At 43.5% G+C, this 25,557-nt stretch overlaps 2 protein-coding genes across 10 annotated transcripts in view; one reads left to right on the top strand and one right to left on the bottom strand.

The window, feature by feature from the left end:
* sanbr (SANT and BTB domain regulator of CSR) overlaps positions 1 to 4,925 on the bottom strand; it is a 126,937-nt gene extending 122,012 nt beyond the window's left edge. For 2 of the 9 annotated variants that reach the window (XM_085981430.1, XM_085981436.1), the window contains exon 1: positions 3,943 to 4,248. The gene's annotated coding sequence lies outside the window, so the exon portion shown is untranslated. Of the gene's footprint in view, positions 1 to 3,942; positions 4,250 to 4,839 lie in introns of those variants that run through there. The other 7 variants (XM_085981429.1, XM_085981431.1, XR_015077517.1 and 4 more) reach the window with 6 other exon arrangements.
* Positions 4,926 to 17,429: 12,504 nt separating this feature from the next.
* Positions 17,430 to 25,557, top strand: part of LOC147121236 (uncharacterized) — a 58,046-nt gene continuing 49,918 nt past the window's right edge. Inside the window, exons 1-2 of the mRNA XM_085981438.1 lie at positions 17,430 to 18,022; positions 20,448 to 20,579. Coding sequence (XP_085837564.1) covers positions 17,747 to 18,022; positions 20,448 to 20,579 — 408 coding nt within the window. The 5' untranslated portion in view covers positions 17,430 to 17,746. The remainder of the gene's footprint in view (positions 18,023 to 20,447; positions 20,580 to 25,557) is intronic.

The raw sequence follows: 25,557 nt of genomic DNA, 5'->3' as shown, positions 1-25,557 counted from the left end.
TGGACTTGGGTATATGAAGTATGAAGATTGCGGATGATACAAAACTTGGCAATGTAGTAAAATGAGCAGGACAATACCAGTGTGTCCTCAACTCCATCCCGCAGCATGCTACCCGCCACCACCTCAGCACAACCCCAGCCCGGCAGGAGGTTGAAAAGACCATCCAACAACTGAAGAACAAGGCCTCAGGAGCAGATGGAATCCCCGCCGAGGCGCTAAAACATGGCGGAGAAGCACTATTGGCGTGAATACATGAACTCATTTCTCTTATTTGGAAGGAGGAGAGCATGCCAGGGGATCTGAGAGACTCCGTAATCGTGACCATCTTCAAGAAAGGTGACAAGTCCAATTGTGGTAATTACAGGAGTTTCCCTGTTGTCTGCCACAGGGAAAATCATCGCAAGAATCCTCCTCAATCACCACCTCCCAGTGGCTGAAGAGCTCCTCCCAGAGTCGCAATGCAGATTCTGCCCACTAAGGGGCACAATGGACGTGACCTTCACTGCGCATCAACTACAAGAGAAATGCAGGGAATAGCACCAACCACTGTACATGGCCTTCTTTGACCTCACAAAGGCCTTTGACACCGTCAACCGTAAGGGATTATGGAGTGTCCTCCTCAAATTCAGCTGCCCTCAAAAGTTTGTCACCATCCTCTGCCTGCATCATGACAACATGCAAGCCGTGATCCTGACCAATGGATCCACCACAGACCCAATTCACGTACGGACCGGGGTCAAGCAAGGCTGCGTCATCGCACCAACGCTTTTCTCGATCTTCCTTGCTGCAATGCTCCATCTCATCCTCAGTAAGCTCCCCGCTGGAGTGGAGCTAATCTACAGAACAAACGGGAAACTGTTCAACTGCCGTCGCCTCCAGTCCAGATCAAGGTCGTCCCATCCTCTCATCGAATTACAGTACGCAGACGACGCTTGCGCCTGCGCACACTGAGGCCGAACTCCAAACCATCGTCAGCACCTTCACCGAAGCGTACGAGCATGGGCCTTTCACTAAACATCCATAAGACAAAGGTCCTCTACCAACCTGCCCCTGCCACACAGTACTCCTCCCCGATTATCAAAATCCACGACGAGGCCTTGGACAGCGTGGACCACTTTCCATACCTCGGGAGCCTACGGATGAAGTCCAACGCCGCCTTCAGTGTGCCAGTGCAGCTTTCGGTCGCCTGAGGGAGAGTGTTTGAAGACCAGGAACTCAAACCCAGCACCAAGCTCATGGTCTGCAGAGCAGTAGTGATACCTGCTCTCCTGTATGCTTCAGAGACATGGACCATGTACAGCAGGCACCTCAAAGCACTGGAGAGGTACCACCAATGCTGCCTCTGCAAGATCTTGCGAATCCACTGGCAGAATAGACGTACCAACGTCAGTGTTTTCGCTCAGGCCAACATCCCCAGCATCAAAACTTTGACCACGCTCGATCAGCTCTGATGGACGGGCCACATCGTCTGCATGCATGATACAAGACCCCCAAAACAAGCGTTCTACTCGGAGCTCCGACACGGCAAGGGAGCCCCAGGTGGGCAGAGGAAATGCTTCAAGGACCCCCTCAAAACCTCCTTGAAAAAGTGAAACATCCCCACCGACATCTGGGAATCCCTGGCCCAAGACCGCACAAAGTGGAGGAGAAGAATCCGGGAAGGCGCCAAACACCTCGAGTCTCTTCGCCGGGAGCAAGCGGAAGCCAATCGCAAACAGCGGAAGGAGCACACGTCAACCCAAGCACCCCACCCACCCCCCACTTCAACCACTGTCTGCCCCACCTGTGACAGACAGTAGGTCCCGCATTGGACTCAGTCACCTGAGAACTCATTTTTAGTGTGGAAGCAAGTCATCCTCAGTTCCGAGGGACTGCCTACGAAGAGAAGCAGCAGACTTCAGAAGGGCATAGATAGACTGGTGAAATGGGCAGAAACATGGCAGGTGCAATTTAATAAGTGTGAAGTGATGCACTTTTGGTGAAACAACATGAAGAGGCAGTATAATCCAAATGGTACTATTTTGAGGGGGGGTGCAAGAACGGAGGGGCCTGTAGTGCATATTCACAAATCCCTGAATATGGCAAGGTACATTGATAAGGCAGTTAAGCAGCATATAGGATACAGTACTTGGTTTTGTAAATAGGGGCGTTCATTACAAAAACAAGTCATGCTAAACCTTCACAAATCACTTAGGCCTCAGTTGGAGTATTGTGGGTATCACACTTGGGAAGGATGTCAAGGCTTTGGAGAGGGTACAGAGGAGGTTTTTCAGGATGATACCAGGGATGAGGGACTTCATTTATGTGGAGAAGCTGGGATTTTTATCCTTAGAGCAGAGAAGAAAAGGGGCGACCTAATAGAGGTAATCAAAATGATGAGGGGGTTTTGATAGAGCAAATAGGGAGAAAGAACTAAAGGGGAAATGAGAAATTATTACACAGAGGGTGGTTATGATCTGGAACGCACTACTTGAAAGGGTGGTGGAATCAGTTTCCATAGGAACTTTTAAATGCAATTGGACATGTATTTGAAGAGAAGTAATTTGCAGGGTTATGGGGAGAAAACTTGGGTGTGGGATTAAATTGGACAGCTCTTTCAAAAAGCTGGCACAGGCATGATGACAGGCCCCCTTCTGTGCTATAAGATTATATGATTCTATCTCAAGTCTTTCCTCATAACATATAGTTTCCCATCCCTGGCATCATCCTGGCCAGTCTTTCCATATTCTCTATGGCTTCAATGTCCTTTCTTTAATAGGTCCCTAAAACCACATATGGTCTAATCATTGCCTAGCTATCATTGCCTCTTTACTCTTGTAGTCTTTACCTCGATTTATAAAACTCATAACTATGATGTGTTAAATTAACAGAAAATGTTGTAAGTTATTATAGCTTAAGTAGTCATTAAAAGGTAGGATTCTAAATTTTAGCAGACTGTATGGCATATTATATACTAATCACTGGACTAGTAATCCAGAGGCCTGGACTAATAATCTGGAGAACACAAGTTAAAATCCCACCATGTCATTTTGAGAAATTGAATTCAGTTTAAAAACCTAGAAATAAAAAGCTGCTATCAGTAAAAGTGACCAAGCTGTCAGATCCTCATAAGAACTCAACTGGTTCACTAATGTCCTTTAGGGAAGGAAACCTACCATCCTTATCTGGTCTGGCTTATATGCGACTCCAATCCCACATCAATGTGGTTGACTCTTAACTGCCCTCTGCCGTAAGCCACTCCATTGTATCAGAGGAACTAGGGATGGGCAATAAATGCCGGCCACATCCAGAGAATAAATTACAAAATATATTATCTTCAGTGTACTTTCATATTACATTATAAGTAGAGTTTCCATGCATTTGAAGATTAGTAATTTTGTTGTAAACGGGGCCGAGAAGTAATAAAAACTGGATTAGGTGAATTTCGCGCGTTGTTCTCAGAAACTTGAAATTCTATTTTGCCTTATTCGAGGACCACACACACTATGATCCTATTTTAAACTCGTGTCTTTTATAATAAATATGCATTGTTAAGATGACTTTAAAAATACACAAGCTGCACACGTTATGATATACACACACACACGTATATTTTGGAGTTCTACAAATATATGGGCAATGAAAGCATAAAACGATACCGTTGTCATGTTTGCACTAACCCGAGCTGCGACCAGAATAGAACTGGACACTCGACTGGCGGGACCTCACAGGGGCGCCGACAACCTGTCAATAAGATTTAAAGCAAAAGTCTGGATTGCTGCGGTTTTACTGGGGCTCGTTGCTTAGGGCGGAGGGATGGTAATGTGGAATTGGACCGTGAGCTGTCCATCCTAATTCACTCAGAACTATTTGGTCAGTGCAGCCAGTATTTGACCAAGAGATATCATGCCCTTCACCTCGGCGACAGTGACTTAAAGCAGCGGCTAAAGGGAAACCACTCACTGGATTTCTTCCTGTTCGTGCTGCAGGAGATATGCCGGCTACACACCACTGCCACACTGCGCTCCTCTAAAATCGCTTTGATGCTTCTATAATCATTTTAAAAAAGAGCCGCATCTTTTGTCGTGCTACTACCCGGTTCCAACCATGACTCACAACATCCTCCTCGCCGCCCAGCCGGCGAGCAGCGACAGGAGGGGCAACTTCTTCCAGCGGCTGACATCCTGAACAACCAATCAACGGGCTCGTTCATTCTGGCCACGCAGGCGACGGCGCGCGAGAGGGGGGTGGCGGTTGTCCAATCGGCGCGCAGGAAGCGGGCGGGTATTCCGGGGGCGGGTTGCGTGTCGCAGTGTTTAGGGTCCCCGCCTCCTCGCGCGCTCTGCGGCCCGGAGCCGCAGTGCAGCAAGGCCGGCGTCCGCGTAACCAGGCAACCGCACTGTTGTTCGTTTGCGAGAGGAGCTCAGTGCAGGAATAGGCCGCGAAACTCCAATTGGCAGTTCTATATAAGGGGGGAAAAAAGTCTACCTTCCAGGTAAAATGAAAGCTATTTGTAGAAAGTTCCCCAAATATACACCTGGTCAGTCAGTATTTGAAAGAGGAAACAGGTAATCGCTGTTGAGGGACCCTTCAGTGGAACTCTTAACTCAGTTGGAGGGAGGGTCTCAACCGAAGTATCAAATGGCGCGTTTAATGCCCGATCGTTGTCACTAGTCACTCCGAATGTTAATCCCCCCCTTTCAAACTTTGTGCATTTTCAGCATCTTATGTTTTTATTTCTAATTTCCAACATGCGCTTTTTCTTCTTTATACATTCAGATTCTTATAACTCTTGGTTGTCACACTGTAAGAATAACCGAATATCGTTATGGCATTAAAACCGCGCCGCTTTGCTCTCACCCGTTTTTTTTTACACTTTATCTGCTTCACATTTTGTCCGCACCCAGTTTGCGATGTAAGTGGCGGGCACTGCGCGCGTGCGCACACCCGTCTAACGGGGAGGTGGGGACGCTGGCTGGGACTTGTGCCAATGTTGCCTCAACTTCATTGACATTGCGTGCACTCCACAATCGCATTTGGGGTTGCATTTATGCTGAAAACAAGATTAATTTGGTGAATATGTAGCATCGGGGCATAATCCATGACAATATTTATTGTTTGGAAGAACATATTTTTCTACCTCTGAAGAGGTTTGAACATTTTATTATAGTCAAGTTAATTTTGTAAAGAAAATTTAGATAAACTTGTACTTTGGATTTATAGTTGCATGACAAAACACATAAGCAACTTAACACTGGTCAGTGAAACAAAACTTTGAATCAAAGTCAGACATATTTTGGTGCATATCAGGTATCCTTTTGTGCACATAAAGAAAGAACTTGTATTTATATAGCGCCTTTCACAACCTCAGGACATCCCAAAGCACTTTACAGCCAACAAAAGTATCTTTAAATGTAGTCACTTGTAAGGAAAGGTAGCAAATATCTCAACTGAAAGATGACACCATCGACAACGAAGCACTCCCTTAGCACTGCACCCAAATGTTAGTCTAGATTATGTGCTCAAGTCTCTGGAGTGGGACTTGAACCCAAAACCTCTTAACCCAGAGGTGAAAGTTCTACCACTGAGCTAAGGCTGATAACTATACAGGTATATTCAGAAATAAAAATAAATTAACACTTTTGACAGATATACTAGTACTTAACATCCTGATTAAAAATACTGGGAAATATGGGCCAGTGACTCAGTGGGTAAATGTGTAAAATTGGTCCCAACCCAAAGGGACTGAAGTGACAGGTATGATGGTGCTGAAGAGTTGTTGCTATGCACAAAGGTAATCCATCATGCAGATCGCTGCTTGGTGTTGGATTTAGAAACAACATCTAACCGTTGCATCATTGAACATCGAAACACTTTAGAATCATTAAGGTGCTTCTAGCTCTGAGTAAAATATGGCACTGATTAACGCAGAATTCAATTGCTACAGTGTGAACGTTGCTGAAGTTTTTCAGCTTCAGCTTGTGTGGTTTTTGGCCAGAAATTTACTCTCCTGGGCTGTATTCCACAAATAACCTCCCAGAGATGCCGGGGAACATAGGTTCTGATGAAAGGGAGGAACTGAAAGAAATCAGTATTTGTAGGGAAATGGTGTTAGGGAAATTGATGGGATTGAAGGCCGATAAATCCCCAGGGCCTGATAATCTACATCCTAGGTGTGATAAATCCATGTAGTGAAACAAGGAACTCGAAGAGGCGAGATATTAGAATTAGTCCGTGTACTTTATTAAACAACTGCGTAACAAACATACAGGCCTGCATCCTCCCATTCCACTGACCCTAACTAGCAGCAGCACTAGCTACAGCACCACCTGGTGGATAACCTTAATTATAACATCCCAGATTACTATATTCCTCCCTCCTTAAGATTTCAGTATGAATTTCTTAACAAACAACCATTCCTAAGGGTCACAAAAGAAGTCTCCATTCACTATGTTCAATACTTGACGAACCTAACAGGTCAGTACCAATCTCTCTGGTGGCTTTGTGAACACCTAACAGTAAAGTCCCTGCTTGTTTGTGCTGAAGCCACCAGCTGCTCCTGAACAGTGCTCAGAGTATCTGACTCTGCAACGATGGTTTCCTCTTGACGAATGGGTTCCTGTGGAATTGTCCCTGTCCATGGTGGTGGCACCACAGATGCACTTGGATAACTGGGGGCAAACCTGTCCTCAGCCATTGCACCTGGAACCTCAATTTCAATTTCCCCTTGTCTGGTAAGTATCTGATCGACATGTCTGCGTACTACCCTACCCTCTCCCAACATGACCTTGTATGATACTGGACCTGTCATTGAGTCTATGAAGCCAGGAATCCACTTTGGTCCATAACCGAAATCCCTGGTAAGGACCGCATCTCCTTCTCCAAAACTTCGGCTCTTTGTTCTTTTGTCATGGTTCTCTTTTTGTTTGTTTTGTCTGTTTTCCATTTTCCTTTTTAGGTCTGGGTGGACAAGGTCAAGAGTGGAGCGTAGACTACGACCCAATAACATCTCAGCAGGAAAGAGTCCTGTGGTGGATTGAGGTGTTATTCTGTAGCTGAACAGAACCCGTGACACTTTGGCTGCTAAACTCCCTTCTGCACTTTTTTTTATCATCTCTTTAAATGTTTGTATGGCTCTCTCCGCAAGTCCATTTGAGGACGGATGATATGGAGCCGAGGTCACCTGCACTATGCCATTGTTTCTCATGAACTCTTTTGTCTCTGTACTCACAAAACAAGTGGCATTGTCACTTACCATGATCTCCGGTAGCCCTTGATTACTGAAGCTCTGATGCAGGCAGTCTATAGTAGTAGTGGAGGAAGCAGAATTAACAGGATAAACATCCATCCATTTGGAATGTGCATCAATGATTATGAGGAACATCTTCCCCATGAATGGACCCGCATAATCTAAGTGCAATCTTCTCCATGGTTTATCCGGCCACTCCCAGGGTTGGAGAGGAGCCGCTGCTGGTGCCTTCCTGTGTACCTGACAAGTGCTGCATGTCTTGACTAGATTTTCTATCTCCTCATCTAGCTTTGGCCACCACAAGTAACTCCTAGCCAAGGCTTTCATACACGAGACCCCAGGATGACACTGATGTAGTTGCTCTAGGATAGACTGTAGTGCTGGCTGTGGAATAATCACTTGTGCTCCCCACAACACGCAACCATCCTGCACACTCAGCTCTGTTTTCCTGACACTGTAGGGTGTGAAGTCAGTCCCTTCTGGATGCTGTGGCCATCCCCTCACCACATATTCTCGAACTCTAGACAATACTGGATCTTTACCTGTCCATGTTCTTACTTGCTCTGCAGTCACAAGTGCCGTGTCAGTGTCCTCCAACTTCAAAACTCTGTCCTCTGGAGCTGCAAGGATAGGTGTGCCTGGCAGTGGAAGACGACTCAAGGCATCTGCGTTCCCATGGTACTTGCCCGCCTTGTAGACGATGACATACTCATATGCCCTCAATGTCACTGCCCACCTCTGGATCCGGGGTGACACCATCTGTGGAACTGCTTTCATTTCATTGAAAAGAGAGAGAAGAGGTTTATGATCGGTGCATATGGTGAACTTCCTGCCATATATGTACTTGTGGAACCTCTGTAACCCAAACATTACTGCTAACCCCTCTTTGTCTAACTGGGAATAGTTTTTTTCCGCTGGTGTTAGAGTTCGGGACATAAACCATATTGGTCTTTCAGTTCCATCTTTCATGCAGTGTGAAAGAACTGCCCCCACCCCATAAGGTGAAGCGTCACAAGAGAGAATGATGTCTTTCTCTTCATTGTAGTGAACTAGCACATCCAACGACAGCATCAGTTTCTTGGACTGTTCAAATGAAACCCCCTGCTCCTCTCCCCACTGCCACTGTGTCTCCTTGCGCAGTAGTTTGTGAAGAGGTGCTAACACTGTTGACAAGTTTGGTAAAAACCTGTTATAATAGTTCAGCAGTCCCAGGTAAGCTTTTAACTCAGCCACATTGGTAGGAGCAGGGGCGTCCTGCAGTGCTTGTACCTTCTCCTTGATTGGATGGAGCCCGGTGGCATCCACTCTGTGTCCCAGGAACACTGCCTCATTCCTCAGGAAAGTGCACTTACTCCTCTTGAGCCGTAACCCTGCCCTCTCCAATCTCTGTAGTACCTCTCTCAGAGTGCTCAGATGCTCCTGGTCGGTTCTTCCCGTCACCAGAATGTCATCCAGATAGATGGAAACATGTGGAATCCCTTGCAGTACACCTTCGATTGTCCTCTGGAAGATAGCTGGACTAGATGAGACACCAAACGGTAAACGGTTATATGTAAACAAGCCCTTGTGTGTATTTATGGTAACATACTTCTTTGATTCGTCATCCAGTGTAATCTGCAAGTATGCATGACTCATATCCAACTTTGTGAATTTCTTTCCTCCAGCCAGGTTTGCAAAGAGATCCTCTGTTTTGGGAATAGGATACTGCTCTAGTTTGGACACCCGATTGACTGTCAATTTATAATCTCCACAGAGTCTTACCGAATTATCCGGTTTTAAAACAGGTACTATGGGAGCTGCCCATTCTGAACATTTCACTGGCTCCAGTATGTTCTCTCTCAATAGACGGTCAAGCTCACCCTCTACCTTTGGTTTCATGGCATAAGGCACAGGTCGTTGTTTAAAAAGCCTTGGCGGTGCCTCCTTGTCTACATAATTCTTAGCTGGGGGGCCATTAAATGTGCCAAGTTCCTCCTTGAACACATTCTCATGTTCACTCAACACTTCTTGCAAAGTCAACTGTTTGCCCTCATCTATTTGATTTACTGCTCCCCAGTCTAATTTAAGTTCTTTTATCCAGCCCCAACCTAACAGGTTTGGTCCAGTACCCGATACTATAACTACAGGTAGCTGTACCACTGTGTCCCTGTGTTGCACAGTTACATTAGCTGCACCTAATGTCGCTACTCGTTCACCTGTATATGTTTTAAGATGCAGAGAGCAAGACTTTAACTCTGGAACTTTTGCACGGTTCCCCAATTTTGCGTACTCTGCCCTGTTCATTATGGTTACACCGCACCCTGTATCAACTTCAAAGTTCACCTTAGAGTCATTTACTGTCAGTTGCAATGTGATAGGAGCCACGTTTGGAATGTTCTCTAGCATGCTGAACATTATGAACATGTCCTCTTCTTCCTCAGCTTCCCCGCTGATGTGGTGTGCTCCATGTTTCTTCCTTGGTTTTGCTTTCCTCCCCCTTTGGGTTTGGATTCCTCCACAGGTGATTTTGCCCTGCATGCTCATTTTATGTGTCCTTGTTTCCCACACTTGTGGCACTTTTCCTCCAGAAACCGGCATTCACTCACCAGGTGCTCGCCCTTGCATCTATAACATGCCTTCACATGCTCACGTTGTGGTTTCTGACGCATGTTTAACTTGTGCACAATAACCTGACCTGTAACTTGCTTAGCATTAGCCCTGTCTGAACCCTGTATTTCTTTTACATCTCGGTTCGCTGTCTCTATAGCTTGAGCAAGTTCCAGTGCTTTTTCATAAGTAAGCCCAGGCTCGGATAATAATCTACGCTGCATTCGGTCATCCATTATTCCACAAACTAGCCTATCTCTCAGCATTTCCTTCAGGTTGTTCCCATAATTGCAATCTTGTGCTAATTTACGCAACACCGCTACATAGTCCATTACACTCTTTTCCTCTTTTCTGTTCCTTGAATTAAACTTGAACCGCTGTACAATCTCACTAGGCTTAGTGTTGAAATGTTCTTTTAGCAAGGCCACTAATTCAACAATTGATTTGTCTCCAGGCTTTTCAGGACTGAGCAGATTCTTCATCAAACTGTAGGTTTGGCTTCCCACTGAACTAAGCAGAATGGCTTTCCTTTTTCCGGCATCATTTATTTCATTTGCTTCGAAGAAATAACCCAACACTTCACAGTATTCCTCCCAGGTTTGTGCTTGGATATCAAAAGCGGAGACCGTTCCTACCGTGGCAGCCATGCTCTCGTCCAATTGGTAGCTAACTTTAGCTCGTGAGTTTGTTTTTTAAAAGTCCCGGCAGACTTTTCTTTATTCAGTGTCCTTTTACCTCGTCGCTAAATGTGATAAATTCATGTAGTGAAACAAGAAACTCGAAGAGGCGAGATATTAGAATTAGTCCGTGTATTTTATTAAACAACTGCGTAACAAACATACAGGCCTGCATCCTCCCATTCCACCTCCACTGACCCTAACTAGCAGCAGCACTAGCTACAGCACCACCTGGTGGATAACCTTAATCATAACATCCCAGATTACTATACTAGGGTACTTAAGGAAGTGGCCCTAGAAATAGTAGATGCATTGCTGATCATCTTCCAACATTCGATGGAATCTGGAACAGTTCTCATGGATTGGAGGGTAGCTAATGTTACCCCACTATTCAAAAATGGTGGTAGAGAGAAAACGGGGAATTACAGACCGGTAAGCCTGACATCGGTAGTGGGGAAAATGCTAGAGTCCATTATAAAAGATGTAATAGCAGAGCACTTGGAAAACAGTGACAGGATCGGACAAAGTCAACATGGATTCACAAAAGGTAAATCGTGCTTGACTAATCTACTGGAATTTTTTGAGGATGTAACTGGTAAAATAGATAAGGGAGAACCAGTGGATGTGGTGTATCTGGACTTTCAGAAGGCCTTCAATAAGGTCCCGCATAAGAGATTAGCGTGTAAAGTTAAGGCACATGGGATTGGGGACAAGGCATTGACTTGGATAGAGAACTGGTTGGCGGACAGAAAGCAAGGAGTTGGAATAAACGGGTCTTTTTCCGAGTGGCAGGCAGTGACTAGTGGGGTACCACAGGGATCGGTCCTTGGACCCCAGCTATTCACAATATATATTAATGATCTAGACAAGGGAACTAGATGTAATATCTCCAAATTTGCAGACGACACAAAGCTGGGTGGGCGTGTGTGCTGTGAGGAGGATGTCGAGAAACTCCAGGATGATTTGGACATGTTGGGTGATTGGGCAGAAACATGGCAGATGCAATATAACGTGGATAAATGTGAGGTTATCCACTTTGGTGGCAAAAACAGGAAGGCAGATTATTATCTAAATGCCAATAGATTGGGAGAAGGGGAAGTGCAACGAGACCTGGGTGTCCTTATGCGCCAGTCGCTGAAGGTAAGCATGCAGGTGCAGCAGGCGGTTAAGAAGGCAAATGGTATGTTGGCCTTCATAGCGAGAGGGTTTGAGTACAGGAACAAGGATGTCTTGCTGCAGTTGTACAGGGCCTTGGTGAGACCACATCTTGAGTATTGTGTGCAGTTTTGGTCGCCTTATCTGAGGAAGGATGTTCTTGCCATGGAAGAAGTTCAGCGAAGATTCACCAAGCTGATACCTGGGATGGCAGGAATGACGTATGAGGAGAGATTGGGTCGATTGGGCTTGTACTCGCTGGAGTTTAGAAGAATGAGAGGTGATCTCATTGAAACTTATAAAATTCTGACAGGACTGGACAGACTAGATGCAGGAAGGATGTTCCCGATGGTCGGGGAGTCCAGAACCAGGGGACACAGTCTAAGGATAAAGGGTAGGCCATTTAAGACAGAAATGAGGAGGAATTTCTTCACCCAGAGAGTGGTGAACCTGTGGAGCTCTCTACCACAGAAGGCGGTGGAGGCCAGTTCATTAAATATATTCAAGAAGGAGTTGGATATATTTCTTAAGGCTAAAGGGATCAAGGGGTATGGGGAGAAAGCAGGGACCGGGTACTGAATTTGGATGATCAGCCATGATCGCATTGAATGGTGGAGCAGGCTCGAGGGGCCGAATGGCCTACTCCTGCTCCTATCTTCTATGTTTCTATGTTTCTGCGCTGCCTCTAGATCTTATGGTGGCCTCCAACTTCGCCACTGCATTTCTGACCCACGATTGATTCTGCACACCTCCTGGCTCTTCATTCCCACAGAAATACCTCCAGCAGTACTCTATCCTTCAAATAGCTTCTGGACTCACTCGCCCTCCACACCTGTCTCCATACCTGAACATCAGTTTGTCGATGCTCCAAGCTGACTCCATCCTACCTAAGTCAACTTTGTCCCACCACAGGACCTCTGACTTTAACTCTCTCTTATTGTCTCCTCTTTATTCCCTGTTTAATAGCATTACATATCCTAATCTTGCTACGTAACCACGCCTATGTAACTTGAGTTTTCCTGTGCCCATTTGCTTGCTCATTTTGACTGCCTCTCTGCACCCAAGCCCATCACTTCTATTTCCTCTCTTTTTTTCTCCCCTTTTTTTTCTTCTTTTCCCTTTACCCCTCCTAGGCAACTCTCTCCTGTTGTCATGCCTCCTTTCATTTCTCCCCTCTTGGGTATTCTGCCCTCCCAAAGCCCTACTCCAACCCTTCAGCATTCTTCGACCTTCCTACTCACCTGCCGCCGTCCCAGCTTGACTCCCTCTTAGATAAGCCTACAGTTTCCCTCTGTGCCTTTCTTGGCATCCTCTGAAGGGCCCATCGAGGCACGTCGCTGCCTCTTTACGAGCAGCAACCCCAACTGCCCCATTCTACTCACTCACCGACCTTACCATCCAGTACACCCACTAAAACCATTACTCTCTCTCACCCTGGTCATTTCCCCTGGTACCGTGATCATCTTGCTCCCTTAAGTCCAAGGATGCAGTCTTGAACATTTATGGTGGACAACTGGTTTAGCCATTCATCACCAGATCTGGCTAGACCATATAAAGCACTATCGGATCCTGGTGTCCTCTGCCAAAACTGCTCACAATTCCAGGATCACCCTGTAATGCAAAGATAACCCACAGCTTCTCTTCTCCACTACAAACCGCCTTCTTAAAGCCCTCTCCCCTGCCTTCTCCACCCTCACCTCCAACAAGTGCGAGGAGCTCATGGACTTCTTTGTCACTAAGATTGAGACCATCCATTCAGCTGGCTCTGTCGCTTCCCTCCCTTCCCCTAGTCCACTGGGCCAAACCTCCCCTAAGGGCCTCTCTGCCCTATCTCTGAACTTGCATCTTTCTCTAGTTTCTCTCCTATCTCTCCACCTCTCCTCATTTAAGACACTCCTGAAAACCAAGCATTTCATCATCTGTCCGAATATCTCATGTGGCTCGGTGTCAAAATGTGTTTGATAATGCTGCTGTAAAGTGCCGTGGGACATTTTACTACATTAAAGGAGCTAAATAAATGCAAGTTGTTGTTGTTGAAATTATTGAAGTCAGATTGACTGATAATGTACATCTGATAGAAGTTGGAACTGAATGCTTATTCCTCTAGCTGGTTACCAAAGAACCATGAATCATTAATATGGATTTTTTAACCTGTAACAAACTTTTGCAAAGGGAGAGAGCATACCAAGATTTATAAATGAGTGCCTCAAGAAAATGAGATGCTGTTACAAAGTAAGCTCATTTCTACTATCTGTGTCGGTGCACTAATTAATGACAAAGGAACAGTGATCTTGAGGATACCATAGCTAAAATTCCTGCAGTGGACTCTGTTACTGTCAAGAGCAACTTGAAAGTGTGAGTTGCACTGACAACTTTACCTTGCTCAGAGAAATTGATCAAAGTAAAATTACTGGATTACTGTTGCTCAGAAAATGTCATCATGAACATAATCTTTCACCAACAAATATTGATGTGTTTGTTCCATCTACATTCATTGATAGGTGTGGAAATAACAGCAAAACCTTTTTTAGTTATGTTAGGGGTCAGTGAGAGATAAAAGATCATTTAGGGCAGTTAGTTTGACTTCAGTTATTGGTAAGTTGCTTGAAGGAGTTACTCAAGGATCATTGTATGACCATTTGGAAAGAGCAGTCGTTATTTGGCATTTTCAACATGGTTTTTGGAAACAGAGCTCCTCTTTTGCCAACCTAGTTGAAATTTTTGAAGAAATCACAAAGTTGGTCAATAATTGTAACCTGGGTAGACATTGTAAATTTGGATTTCGAAAAAGCCTTCAATAAAGTGTTACACAAAAGGTTGTTAAGTAATGTTGTCCCTTTATCAAATTTTACACTGAATTGTGAATTGGCTTCATTCACGTAATCAGAGGGTACTTATTAATGGTAGCAGCTTTGCGTGGGGTTGGTTACTAGTGGAGTGCTGCCAGATATCCATGTTAGAACCATTACTCTTCACCATTTTTATCATTGATTTGGATGATGGCATTGGCAGTCCAGTCCTTTGCTAAAGACATAAAAGTGTGTGCCGGAGTTAGAACTTTGTACAAGTAAATAGATTGCATATACATATAGATACATATGGGGGATTGGAGCATATGGCCTACAATGTCGACTACTTCCTCTTCTATAACATTGCCTGCCCCACCCCTGCCTCAGCCCATCTGCTGCTGAAATCTTCAGCCATGCTTTTGTCATCTCCAGATTTGAATATTCCAATGCTCTCTGGTCAGCCTACCATCCTCCATAAACTTCAGCACATTCAAAACTCTGCTGCCTATACCCTATCCCCCACCAAGATCCACGCACCCAGCACCCCGTTGTCTCTGACCTACATTGGCTCCCTGTTCCCATATGCCTCGTGTACATCCCCCCTTCCCTTTGCTCCACCTTCAGTTGCCTAGGCCCCAATAAATGGAATTTCCTCCCTAAACCCCTCCACCTTTCCACCTCCCTGTCCTCCTGAGACCCTCATGACCCAGCTCTTCGACCAAGCTTTTGGTCACCCTTCCTAATATCTCAGTCTTTGGCTCAGCATTAATTTTCTCCTTATGCCTCTGTGAAGTGCCTTGGGACATTCTTTCTACATTAAAGGTGCTATATAATTGCAGATTGTAGAGTGATGCATTTGGATCATGGTAATTTCAGGTATATACACACAAATATATATATATATATATATTCATGCCGGGTTACCTTCTAATGGCTGTGGAGCAGGCAAGTGTCATTGTTTATAAAAATCTGAAGGCCCATGACCAGTGTCGTGAGGCTGTAGAGAAGACAAATAGGTTGTTAGGATGTATAGCCAGAATGGTGAAATACATAACCAGAAATACAATACCTGTCCTTTATAAGACACTGGTATGGCCCCATCTTGGGTATTATACTCAGTTTTGTCCCCTTACATGATAGGGGATATCTAGGCCCTGGCAAAAATCCAGATTAGGGCCACCAGATTGACACCAAGTCTTAGGACACTTAGTTGTCAGGACATGCTGAGAGAACTGCAACTTGTTTCAGTAGAGAAACATAGACTTATGGGGATATGATTGAGGTCTTCAAAATTATGAAACGAATAGATCCTGTTTGGATGGATAGGATATTTGAGCTAGATAGAGAGAGAAGGACTAAGGGGCATCATTACAAAAGAAGAAAACAGAGGCAGGTTCAACACTAGGTAGTACTTCTATTCACAGAGAATCATTGACCTCTGGAACAGATTGCCATGGATTGCGGTGAGTATGGATTTGCTACAGGTCTTCAAAAGGAAACCGGACAAGTTCCTATGAGTAGAAGAAATCTTGAATCATAGAAGGTAGAGGGGGCTATCAATGCTTTGCGTTATCAGCTACGAAAGTCTCCTGGAGCTTGCTTGATTGCTTTCAGAGGTCAGAAAGAAATTTAAAAGACTTTTTTTTCATCTCTCCCAGGACTGCGGGTTGACTGATGGTGCACGTAGACTACACCATGACGGACGGAACAGGCTACATGGTCCTTTCTAGTCCCTCCTTTCTATATGTTTGTAAACCATTTGTTCCAAATTAATTGTGCCTTTGTTCAATAATGAGATATACAAGATGTCAAAATCGTTAGGGCAATGCATTGTTGTTCATTATCCAACCTCACTAACAAAAAGCAGCATCTAAACCAACTAAGCAACTTAATGTCAAGCATCTCAAAGATCTAAACATCAAATTAAAGCTGTGTAACAATATTACAACCGCAGTAGTGACAAAATGTACCCCAGAAAATGATATTGAGACGTAGTGGATAATTTCTTGTGACAACATGTATCACACTCCAGCTGACACTGCTGCCTTTTTCAAGAAACGACAACAGGATTGTTTCGACACATATAATGCAGAACCACCCCCCAACCCTCCACCCTCGGTAGAAGAAATGAAGAAGGCAGTCAGGATGATGAAGAATGGAAAGCATCTGGTCCTGGTGGAATAAACATGCGTGCTAGTTATGCACCTACATTTGTTTTTTTTTGTGACACTCTATAGAGATAATGTAGTCCCTTTAAATCTTGAAGGTGCAACCATTGTTACCATATGCAAACATAAGAGGAACACATATTAAGTGTGGTGACTATCATGGCATTATCTTCTACTTTTTGGGTAAGATGCTGGAGGGCTGTTGGTACCCAAGGAATTGCACCCCAACATGAGATGATATCTTCATGAAAGAAGCTCAGCAAATTTGGGCAAGAGAGTGTTTCTTTAACTTCAATAATTCTCAGTGATGCAATTAATACTATTGTGGTAAACCACTGTAGTTCACTGTGTTCACTTGTTGTTGTTGTTGTTGCTGTTGTTGTTGTTGTTGTCGTTCACTCTTGTTTCACTGTTATGTCTGACTATGCCTCAGCTGACTCCGCCCTCGGCTACCGAGCATAAGGACGGCCGCATGGCAGCTCCAGGCATTCGGTCGTCCACTAGAGGCATAGTCCTGATCTGTCTGAAGTGCAATTCAGTAGTTAATAAAAGCCTGTCGTTCTGAACTCTGCTCAGCCTCTTATTAGAATTGATAGCGCATCAATTATCAAAGGCTTTCTTACAAGGAAAATAACATTTATTTATTTGTTTCTCTCTTTTTCCCCCCTTTGAGGGTTGGCTAGCATACTACTTCCTTTAATTGGGTAGACAAGAATGTCAGCTATGCTCAGTGAGCAACGGACAAGTGGTATAGCTTTGTAGAGCAGGACATATCCTGCTAATTTTAACTTTCATGTGTTCCCATGGCAAAGTGCTTTGCTACTGCACCTGAACTGAAAATTGGTAAAACATGCCCCTCTGGATGAAAGTAGAAAACTTAATTACTGAAGCATTCGTCACCCCAATCGTCCATTTTGCAACAACTTAATTCTGTGTGTATTGTCTAATCAAAGCAGTCGATATTGACCTTGTTTAAATACAGAGTAAAACGTTATGACTAGTTAAGCATGAAATGTCTACTTAAAACCTGGCAGTTATGGTGCTTATTTTTATTGACCATTGTCCTGATTCTCTTGCAAACTAGGAAGAAATAATTTAAAAAGGACATTGCTCCTTCATATCATCTGGGCTGTTAGTGGACAAATGTCCAACATCAAATCTAAAATGTCCAGGGTGAAAGTAGGAGCAACGCGACCAACTAGTAACCTGAAACACAACAGTGCAGCCTCCGGACCTGATATACCGACCCAAGAGCCTCTGGATTTTACTGGTATAACTGGTGTAGCCGTGTCCATTCCAGAAGCAAAATCATTGACCATGCATTTTGATGCTGTTAAAATACGGAAGTTGGGGCCATCAAAGAAAATTCACGTTGGAGGAGAAAAACATGATATTTCTGCCAAAGATGACTCAATTAAAGTAAGATGAGATTCTCTTCATATCCTGACTTATTAACAACATTGCCTTCAATTGTCCTTCGGATGCTTGCTTCCAAACTTACTCTTGTTCTATGCTGCCTCATCACTTTCTCCCAGTGTGTCTTCCCTTCTCCTTGGAAATTTGCTGCTGCTCACCTCATCCCTAAGAATGGTGTTCCCTTTTACTTTTCCAACTACTACAAAGTTGCTGTTACACCTGTGCTTTCCAAAGTTATGAAAGCTGCTATTACCTCACAAATTATTTATCATCTTTAAAGTTGCGCCCTAAAGAAAGAAAGACTTGCATTTTATAGAGCGTCTTTCAAGACCTCAGGTTGTCCCAAAGCGCTTTACAGCAAATGAAGTACTTTTGAAGTGTAGTCACTGTTACAATGTAAGAAATGCGGCAGCCAATTTGTGCACAGCAAGGTCCCACAAACAGCAATGTGATAATGACCAGATAATCTTTTTTTTAGTGATGTTGGTTGAGGGATAAATATTGGTCAGGACACTGGGAAGAACTCCCCTGCCACTTTTCGAAATAGTGTCATGGGATCTTTTACGTTCACCTGAGGTGACAGATGTGGCTCCGGTTTCACGTCTCATCTGAAAGACGGCATCTCCGACAATGCAGCACTCAGTCAGTACTGCACTAGAGTTTCAGCCTAGATTTTGTGCTCAAGTCTCTGGAGTGGGACTTGAACCCGCAACCTTCTGACTCAGATGTGAGAGTGCTGCCACTGAACCACCGCTAACACAATAGCCAGTATAGTTTTTAGCAGAGTTATTATATTGTACATCCCTGAAATTTTATCCTTGAACACTTTAACGAATCATGTGTCATTGTCTTGGATATCTCCAAAGCCTTTGATGAAGTCTGGCACTGTTTACCTCTAAACATGTTATCATCATAAGGTCCTTCATTAAAGCAATGTACATGGCTATCTTGTTTCCTCTCAAATCTCTGTAACCTGTGCTGTGGTTTGTTGTTCAACCTCTTGAATTTTTTGCATCAACTCAGGAAGTCTCTCTCCTACTGTATTATTTTCCTTATCAATAACCTTTACCACTGATCCATCCAAATCCACTCCAGTGCTGATGAGTTCACTCTGCATTCATTACCTTCCTACAAATTGCACACATCCAAAATATTATTTTCATATAATGTTTATCAATAATAGTCAAAAATGTACCCATACTGGTGTAATATTGCTAGTGATCTGACACACCTTGCTTCTAAACTGTATTTTATGCAATGGTGAGACAACGCATTATGGACCACTGAATGATTATGTAAGCATACATATTTTTCGGCCTTCATTGGCCAGGAGAATGATCACTCTGACTGGAACTCCTAAGCTTTTGCAATTAGAAAAGTTTGCTGAAGATACCAAATTGTGGCGACAAATGATGAAGATTACAAAAGCACTTAACAGGTTAGAGTTAGTAGAGTGGAAAAATGGGTAGCAGAGGCAGTTCAATGAGATATGTGAAGTACCCTGTAGTATGTTTTGGGAAAAGTAACAGTGAAACTGAAGTATGTTCTAATGATAATACATAACAGTGGAGGAATGGAGAGATCAAGGGGAGCAGAATCATAGATTTTTAAAGGTGAACGTGCTGATAAAAAAGACTTTAAAAACATAAATGGAATTCCGGCATTTATACATAACAGCATTGAATACAAAAACACTTAAGTGATAGTGAATTTGTACAAGACATGGGTTAAGCTGAAGTTTGAATATTGCGTACAGTTGATGGCACCTTTATATAAAGCCTTGGAAGGGCACAGCGAAGATTCACTAAAATAATATGTAGCAAGAATGAACAGTTAAATTTATAAAGAAAGACTTGAGAAATTCGGGGCTTTTTCATTGAAATAGAGAAAGTTAACGAGGATCTAAGAGAAGTTTTTAAAACTGAAGTTCTGAAAAGCTGGTGAAAGATTGTTCCTACTACAGTAGTTGGTAAATCAATAGCAAGGGAACAATTCAGAATTATCAGTATAAGAAAGAAGGGGAATTTGGAGGATACTTTTTCAAACAGATTTATTGGAACATGGAATGCTTTACTATACATGGCTGATGAGGCACAGACTAGCATCATTTAAGGGGAACTGGATAAGTATTTGAAAAGAAAGAATATAAAAGGATACAGGGAAAGGGCAGTGGTTTGATGGGCTGAATGGTCTGCTTCAGTGCTATAATTTCTATGAAATGCAGCAGCAGCAATTGTTATGTCGGCAAATATCAACATGATTTTAATCACTCACGATTGTTTTCCTGGACCTCAGACTGCTAAACCAGTTCATGCTCATATGTTGCAGGGAATCATTCATTCAAATATCCTGATCATTTGAAAAATTTATTGAGTATAAATGATGTGTTTATTACAACCTTTATAACTTGTCATGTGCATATCTGTAGGTTTCCTTGTACGATCAAAAACAATTGATGGATAAAATCAGTATGCTGGAAAAAGAAACTGTACAGCTGAAAACACAGCTAAAGGAAAAGGATATAACCATAACCAATGTCACTAAACTAATGCAACATAAGGTAAAGTATGACAATTAACAGTGTTCATCAATACTCAGCTTAGTTTGATTCTAAAAGAGCATTCTTACCTGACTGCTCAGAATGAGAAAAGATACATATTTATCACTTGCCACCTTTCATAAAGGGCCACAGTCAAACATGTGAGTTTGAAAAATTGGAATATTTGTTGCATACCATCACATCGTGAACTAATCACAACCCCATTTTCGCACTACATTACCCTGAGTGCAAGCTAGAAGTGGTACATTGCTTACAACTCACTCTGGGTGTGTATCCATCTTGCTGACTGAAATATACAACAGATTTCTGTTACTGGAGAAAGGGAAATACCCAGCTCTTTGACTTTTACATTGAACACTGCCTTCATTTACCCCATTCTACAAGTAGGCTACATAACTCAGCTTGTCCTATCAAACCAGCTCATGCTACTCAATGGCACTGCTATTGGAAACTGCTGTCAACCCAATGTTGATGGCGCTGCAGTCAGAGCTGACAGGGTCACAGCCATATGCAAATAATGTTGTCAGAGTTCTGGATTTTGTGTAGCTATTGTTATCAGAATCCTGGTCTTTGTCATAGTGCTGCGCGGGTACTACTGCTGTAATCAGACCGTTGGCCCAGATTCTTGTATTCTTTGAGGAAGTGCTGGTTTAAATGCAATTTAGAAAATTTTACAACATTTCATACCTAAACTTCCAGAAAGCCTTCACAACAGGCTGCTCCATAAACTTAAAGGAGTAGGGATTGAATAGGGATTTTAAAAAACAGTGAAGAATAGAAAGCAGAGAGTACTTGTTACAGAACTGATGTAAGTTATGGGAAGTACAAAGTGGAGTGCCTCAGGATTATTGCTGAGCCCCCACTGTTTCTAATTTACAGCAATGACTTGGATTCAGAAACTCAAATTGCACATGATGCTAAACTGAGGGGGAAAACAAGTGAATCTGATGAGACAGCCAAGGACCTACAAAAGGAGCTAAATAAAATCTGTGAATGGGCAGAACAGCAACAGATGATGTTCAACACAGACAAGCGCAGCGGAAGAAAAATGGGCAACATATTGAACTAATTAAGGAAGAAATTGAAAGAGACCTGTGAGTTAGTAGACATGGCACTTAATGGGACTAGTCACTGTGATGCAGCAATCATCAAAGCAAATAGAATACTGTATTATGTGCTAAATAATAGATGGAGGATGTTATACTGAAATTGTGTAGTGCTCTGGTCTGACTTGCACCTTGAGTACTATGTCAAGTTTTGGTCACCAAGCCACAAGGATACAGAGCACAAAGATACAATACACAGGTACAGTACACAAAGATAATTCCTAGAGTCAAAAGATTGAACTATGAAGACTGGAAAAATTTGGGCTCTTTGGCCTTGAAAGGAGGAGACTTGGGACCTTAGAGCTTATATTAGATTTTCAACAGAATAGAAAAGGTGCTGTGTCTCCTTGTGTTCTTATACTATAAATAATACAGACACTTTTAGCTCATTTTATGACTGCTTTTACTAGCTGTATTCTTGCCTTGTTTCTGTGCTGCCGCGTGGTGCGGAGTGATACAAGATGTCCGACGCTGCACTGTGCACTGCCCGTGCACAGTGTGCTACATAGCAATATAACTACACCATACCAAAGTAGTTCCATACCAAAGTAGTTCCATTTAACGGTGTGATACTATAACAATGTAACATCCCTCTTTCTCAAAAAACTAAAACATGAAATTTAACAATTTAAATGAACAAATATTATATCTAAACTATTATTATCAACTACAAAGAATCGTGAGTTTTTTTTTTATTCGTGATATCGCTCAGGTGGTTGGATGTTGTCCCGCCATCTTGTGGATTTGGTGGTGACCATTCCTCTCTGTGGTGTTTTGGTGTGTTCCGCTCTTGTTGTTGTTGTTGCTGTCGCCTTTGGAGTTGGAGTGTGCATGCTCGTGGTTGTTTGATTTGTAGCGCTTGTTTCTGGTGTTGTACTGCTTGTGGTAGCTGGTGTTGTCAATGTTGCTGATGTTGTCTGCTGCTTATCCAGTTCAGGTGAAGGTCTGATGTGGAGTCTGTTCCATCTGTATTGGTTACCAGGTTCAGTCTCTACGAAGTAGGATCTTGGAGTACCAGCTTTTCTAATGACCTTGGCTGGATTCCAGGTTTTCAACACTGGGTCTTGCACATGCACTGATTGTCCATTCAGCAATTCTGGTAGCGTCTTTGCATGTTTATCGTAATGTTTGCTTCCTACGATTTGTGCTTCTGCCAGCTTTTGTCTGAAGTCCTCCTGGTCCTGGGGAGGATGTATTTTTGCTGGTAGTGTAGTCTTAAACTTCCTCCCATTCAGCAATTCCGTAGGTGATTTCATGTCTGCTTTCAGTGGTGTTGATCTGAGTGATAGGAGGGCAAGGTCTTGGTCTTCCCCCATCTCACTACTTTTGTTGAGAGTTCTGACAGTCTGGATCTGTCTTTCGATGAACCCGTGTCCCCTTGGGAAACGTGGGGATGAGGTTACTATTTTGAACCCATACTTTTCTGCCAGAGCTCTGAATTCACTCGATGTGAACTGGGTTCCATTGTCACAGATTACCTTTTCCGGGATTCCTTGTTCAGTAAACAAGCTCTTTGCAATCCTGGTGGTAGTTGTGGCTCTCAAGTCTTTCATCCTTCTCACAAAAGGAAACTTGGAATAGTAATCTGCCACTATGAGATACCATTCTTGATTGCACATGAAGAGATCTGCCCCAACAGTGTGCCATGGTCTTGACGGTATTTCACTAGGTATCATCTCCTCTTTCTGTTGTGCATTTCTGTATTTCTGGCATATACCACATGCAGAGACCATCTGTTCGATATTTTTGTACATGCATATCCAGTATACAGCTGATCTGGCTCTCAGCTTGCATTTCTCCATTCCCATGTGGCCTTCATGTATGAGATGGAGAAGTTGTGTCTGCATCGTCTTTGGCACGATGATCCTCGATCCAGCAAGGAGAATACCGTCTTCTACTGCAATATCGTCTTTAATCGTCCAGTATTGACGAATTGTCGCCTGTACCTGCTGGATTCTCTCCAGCCACCCCTGTATTACTTGTGTGAGTAGTTGCAACTCCTCATCTTTGCTAGTCTCATCTCTGATTTGACTGAGCTTTGTAGGGGTAACATTCACTAGGTGGTGGATTTTTACTGTTAGGCCCTCCACCTCGTGTTTCTCATATGGTGACAATCGAGACAACGCATCTGCTAGCACCATTTCCTTTCCTGGCTTATATTTAAGCGTGAAGTCATAGCTTTGGATCCTTAGAAGTAGTCTTTGCAGTCTTGCAGGCGCTTTGCACAGATTCTTCTTATAGATCTGTTCTGGTGGACGATGGTCACTCCCTATTGTAAATCGCCTGCCATATAGGTATGTATGGAATTTCTCGCATCCGTACACTACTGCTAATAGTTCTCTTTCTATGTTGGCGTATCTCGTCTCGGCTGACGTCAAGGCCTTTGATGCGAAAGCTATCGGCTTTCCTTCCTGCACCAGAGCTGCCCCTAGTCCTCTGGTAGAAGCGTCTACTTGCAGAGTGACTGGTTTTCTTCTGTCATAATATGACAGACTTGTTTCTTTGCACAACAGTTCTTTAAGTTGTTTGAAATTCCTTTCGTGTGATTCAGACCACTGGTATTCGGCGTCTTCTTTCAATAGCTCTCTGAGATCTGTTGTATGTTCCGACATGTGTGGGATGAAAGAACTCATGTATTGGACCAAGCTGAGGTAACTCCTCAGCTCTTTCTTGTCTTTGGGTGGTTTCATTTCAGCAATCGCCGCAGTCTTCTCTGGATTTGGCTTGACTCCCTCTGGTGTATAAATCATACTGAAGAATTGGCATTCCTTGACTTTAACTATGCACTTATCTGCATTTAACTTGATGCCAGCCTTCCTGGTACTCTCCATGGCCTCATGTAGGTGCATGTCATGGTCTCTTTCATCTGCTCCATAGATCTGAATATCATCAGCTATTCCTATAGCTCCTTCACAGCCTCTGTATGTCTCGTCTATTTTCTGTTGAAAGATATCTTGACTGACCTTTAGCCCGAATGGTAGCCGCAGGAATTTGTAACGCCCAAATGGTGTGTTGAATGTTGTCAGTGTTGTTGATTCCTCATCCAACTTCATGTTCCAATATCCATTTCTGGCATCTAGTTTTGAGAAAACCTTGGCTCCTGCCAGTGATGGCGTAATCTCCTCTAGCGTTGGGGTGGGATAGTGGTCCCTCTTTATCGCCTGGTTTAGATCTTTGGGGTCCAAACATAGTCTGAGACGCCCGTTTGGCTTTTCTCGTACCACAATTGAGTTTACCCAGTCTGTGGGTTCAGTGACCTTTACGATCACTCCCTTTTCTTCCATCTCCTTTAGCTCTCTTTCAAGCTTTGTCTTCAGCTCGATGGGTACTTTTCGTGGAGCATCGACAACGGGCTTTATCTCTGGATCGATGGTGATGTGGTATTGGAAATCTCCGAAACATCCCACTGTATCATCGAAACATTCCGGATACATGTCTATCAAGTATTTTTTACTCTTTATTTGAGGGCGCTTCTCCAGTGGGGTGTTGCTGTCTATCTTGAGTGGCGTTTCCATCAGCTAGTGATGCACTGAGATCAATCTCAACTTCTCGCAGCTGTTTAATCCCAGGATCGCTGGCCCCTCTGTGTCAGTGACATAGAACATGCAGTTGATGTTCTTTCTTTTATGTGTCCCTTTGATAAAGGTTATTCCGAGTTGTTTAATCTCACTCCCCCCGTATGCTGTCAGCGTGACATTACTTGCCTTTAAACAACCATTTTTCGGGTAGCCATCTTCTCTCAGGTTTTCGGGAAAGATCTGCTGGTACAGTCTCAATGGGAGAATGTTGCTCTGAGCCCCTGTGTCCAGCTTCAACTTTAAGTTGATGGTTTTGGGCCGACCTTTGACCTTTTTTTTGATTTGGATGATGGT

This window comes from Somniosus microcephalus, chromosome 3 (genome assembly GCF_052327205.1).
Source record: "Somniosus microcephalus isolate GS21.2 chromosome 3, FLI_Smic_1.0, whole genome shotgun sequence".
Lineage (NCBI taxonomy): Eukaryota > Metazoa > Chordata > Chondrichthyes > Squaliformes > Somniosidae > Somniosus > Somniosus microcephalus.
Note: the sequence above shows the minus strand (reverse complement) of the source record. Positions and strands in the feature narration are given on the sequence as shown.